At 35.3% G+C, this 3,823-nt stretch overlaps 1 protein-coding gene across 1 annotated transcript; it reads right to left on the reverse strand.

Moving 5' to 3' along the window:
- Positions 1 to 1,220: 1,220 nt before the first annotated feature.
- On the reverse strand, positions 1,221 to 3,558 carry LOC131655298 (putative cyclin-A3-1). Its single transcript, XM_058925189.1, has 8 exons — positions 3,204 to 3,558; positions 2,871 to 3,103; positions 2,691 to 2,766; positions 2,519 to 2,595; positions 2,379 to 2,412; positions 2,139 to 2,288; positions 1,914 to 2,048; positions 1,221 to 1,827 (listed from the first exon to the last, which is right to left on the reverse strand). The coding sequence occupies exons 1-8, from the start codon at positions 3,510 to 3,512 to the stop codon at positions 1,756 to 1,758; spliced, it is 1,086 nt and encodes a 361-aa protein (XP_058781172.1). The 5' UTR covers positions 3,513 to 3,558; the 3' UTR covers positions 1,221 to 1,755.
- Between the last annotated feature and the right edge of the window lie 265 nt (positions 3,559 to 3,823).

Raw genomic sequence — 3,823 nt, forward strand, 5'->3', positions numbered from 1 at the left:
TCTCTGGCTGGTCATGTGTACCGACTTATACTGAGGACATGTCGCGTGCTTTTGCATTCTCCCCATTCAGAAGGAACCAGGCGACGTTGTCATTCAAAGTGTATATTGACCGCTTGGTAGCAAAGGATATACACTTCAATTCTTATGTCGATCAACGTGAAATGATTCCCTTTGATGACATAGTCTTATACTCGGGATGGTTGGCTTGCGGGTCACGTCTGACGTCTCCTTATCTGCTTGAGCGCGTCATACGCCAGTTCGGCTACATGCAATACATTCCCAAAGATCCTTCTGTGCATGCTCCTCCCGTTGTGAAACCTAGAGATATGGATGTCGTGTTTTATGATTATGTTAATCATATGGTACCAGATGAGGCACCGAGTACCATTGTTGAGAACAACTAGAGCTACGTAGAAGGTTATATCTAGTGGTTCTTCCATGTGTCACATCCTTATATGGTACATGAGATCTATCTAGGTCAGCTCATCAGGAGATACTAGAGGAGGAGCATATTAGGACAAATCATGTTGTTGATGTGTTACCTAGATGTCATCGTATTATGGAGATTGAGCAGGCATTGAAAATGCCATGATGTTGGAGGCTTAAGAGGCTCTGTAATACAGGAGGCAGCGTAGCAATAGGGGGCACGAGGTTGAGACCAACTTCGAGCTCATCATACGCAGTAGATTATAGTATGTGTACTCTGGATATATTTTGGGTTGTATTTTATTTATCGAATCTGTTATAACTTTTAGATTGAATTTATGTACTCTTGACTTATAACTTTCTAATGTCATTTACTTCATAGTCTTAGTATTGTCGAATCATAGCATATCTTCCAACTATTTAATCTGAGAAACACTTAAACTTAATCAAAATTTACTATCTACATTGGATTTGAAGATACGTCTACGAAAACTTTACATAGATGCATTTCTAAAATAATCTAACACTTAGCTAATAAAAGTCCATCCAAAAATGCATATCCACGTTTAACAACAAAAGATGTGTCCAGAGATACATCTCTAAAAACCGAGAATCTCTTTTAAAATTACATAGGATGCTTTTGAGTTACATAGAGTGAGTTAAGAAATTTCTATTACAAGCTGGGATTATTGCCTTTAGATAGGCCCACTCAATGAATAATAAATTTAGAGTTATATTGTAAAAGAAGGTGACACCAGAAAGGATACAATTTATTGAATTAAAATAGAGGTGGATATCTCATCTATGCAGAAAGAGTCTATTGTTCATTGCAAACTAATAATCATGTAGTATCACATATGTGCCACTTAAATTGTTTGCACTTTTGCAATTTTGTTGACCATACAAATCATAAACAATTAAACAACACTATAATTTTATTTACCAACAAGAACCAATAAAGAATAAAGTATTCAGCAAGTGACCAAACATATGTTTTAGTTTATCATGGGCAAGATGAAAGGAGAATAGGCTGTATTTGACAACTTGAACAGAGTTGAGCCATTAGCAAAGAGTCAGCAAGGATTTTGAAAATCTGGCAGATGTGATCATCAGTAGTAATTGATAATTGGATTATGAAATCCAGCAGATGTTACTATCAGTAATTGATAGGTCGTCAAAAGTCATGTAAAATTTGAAATTATCACCATCTTCTGTAGAAGAAACTGATTCTCCACAAGCCACAACATCAAAATTTGAAATTATCACCATTTGTGCAGAAGAAACTAGTTCCTTTCATATAAGAACACCTCGAAAAATCCTCTATAGTTGTCAGCCATGAACTTCTTCAAAGTAACAGTCTGGCAGCTCAGGCAGGGAAGGCAAGTTTGCAACACACTTAAACTGTTCCAGAGAATGATTTCATGTCAATACACATGAAACACTATGAATTGACTACAAAAGAAATACTTAAAAGTCAAAAAAATCACCTTTTTCTGCTTGTATTTGTCACGAACAGCTTTCAAGGATGCTGCCCTTCTTGACAAATACAAATCATGTAGAACAGTAACACATTCTTTCAAATCATCAGATTCATAACCCAATGATTCATAGAGGGACAAAGTCTGCAACAATTCAAAACATTAAGTACATTGAAATACTACCCTTTTAGATAATCAAATAGATTAATTATAGTCCATAGCATCAATATTTACCCAAGGATGTAATCTAGGCCGGATAATAAATTTGGCAAGAAATATAACAGAGGCAGCCACAACAGAAGGCAAGAATTTTATACACTCATAGTCAAGCAAACTTAAGTCAGCAAGATAGTTGCACAAATATTCAAACTGCAAATTGGAAGTCTGCAATTAAAACAAAAACAAACAACAATTAGTATCACTATGAAAGCATTTGACATTATCAACTAGCAATAAAACAATATTTCAACATACCTTTCGATTCTCAGATGCAATTGCACCAAACCTCCTGAAGTAAAACAAATCAAATTTACAAATAAATATAATCAGTACAAGTAACCTCGACCCAGCAAAGATTAGATATTCAAATTTAAGATGTGGAAAAAGATACTTACTTTAAAAACGTGGTGACATTAGGGTTTCCCATTTCAAAATTTAGGGATTTGAGTATGTGAGCTTCCATCTCTAAAACCTAGATTAACATCAATAAGTATGAGAAACAAAGCAACAAAGAACAAAACTATAGAAATTTTGATACAAGACTATAGAAATGAGTATGATATTTACCTCGTGCAGTTCATAGGTGTTATCAGTAATTTGGCAGAAATCTAGTGCTTTTGGTGGAGTGATTTCTTCATACTTCCTGCATATTTAAAATTGATGAAATTTTAATGCTTAAGCAAACCAACACAACACGGATAATTTTAAAGAAAAAACAATAAAAAACAAAACGTGTTGAGATCTTACGATGCAATGAGCATGGCGGAAACACCAAGCAACTGAAGCTTGGATCTATTGAGAGATTGAATAGATAGGAATCTGTCAATGTAGGAAACAGCTAAATGAAGGGTTTCTGGAAGAAGTTTGTATTCATCTGCAACCTCAACTAACCAATCAACCAATGTCCCTCTCATGTTTGTAGTAATGCATCTCTGAACTTTTTCCATGTAGTCAACCGCTGGTCTTCGTTTTTCCTGGATCTGAGAAACAAAGAAGGCATTAATTTGAAAACTCTATAAATTGACAATGATTTGAGTAAACTGAAAATTAATTTAACAAACACAGGGGGCTTGGATTTACCTCCATTGCGCGAAGATAATCTGAGATATCAGATACATAAGGCTCATCAATCTGTTGAATGTCACGTTTGGCATTGCTTTTGTTACAAACTGGCTTATCGGAATTGGAATTAGGAAGTAAGGAAATGGTTGATGTTAATGCAGATTTGTTGAGGTTAGGGTTTTTTCGACACTGGAGTTTCTGTATTGATTGATAATCAGGAATATTGAGATCTGGAAATTGTTCCAAAACAACTCTCTGCCTTTTGGGAACGAGGACAAACGGTGGTTGATTGGTGGTTGTTCTTTTCTTTGAGGCACGGGTCTCCATTTCTCTGGGTATTGTTCACTGTTGCTCTGAAGCACAATAGAAGAGAAATGCGAGATAGGGTTTTAGAATTAATGGAACTGAGCTTTCTTTTTTATACTAACTCTAAGGCTATGTTAGGTTTTGGTGTATATCTTAGATTCGAAAATGGGCGCCATTTGGGTTAGGTTTTTTCTTCTTTTTTTGAATATGGCGGTCAAAGCGAGCGCTCGTTTTCTCCTTCTAATTAATTAAATTCAAATATAATATTCAAAAGGCTTGGGCTTGGCTCTAGTCTATTCGCTAGTATTGGCCTATTTTCGAGTTTTTTATTA

Source organism: Vicia villosa, linkage group LG3 (assembly GCF_029867415.1).
Source record: "Vicia villosa cultivar HV-30 ecotype Madison, WI linkage group LG3, Vvil1.0, whole genome shotgun sequence".
NCBI classification, from domain to species: Eukaryota; Viridiplantae; Streptophyta; class Magnoliopsida; order Fabales; family Fabaceae; genus Vicia; species Vicia villosa.

Excerpts from the sequence above, each read along its gene's own strand:
- LOC131655298 (XM_058925189.1), bottom strand. The coding sequence starts at position 3,512 with ATGGAGACCCGTGCCTCAAAGAAAAGAACAACCACCAATCAACCACCG. Across the intron at positions 3,104-3,203 it reads ATTATCTTCGCGCAATGGAG|ATCCAGGAAAAACGAAGACC; the intron begins GTAAATCCAAGC and ends TTTGTTTCTCAG. Across the intron at positions 2,596-2,690 it reads ACACCTATGAACTGCACGAG|GTTTTAGAGATGGAAGCTCA; the intron begins GTAAATATCATA and ends ATGTTAATCTAG.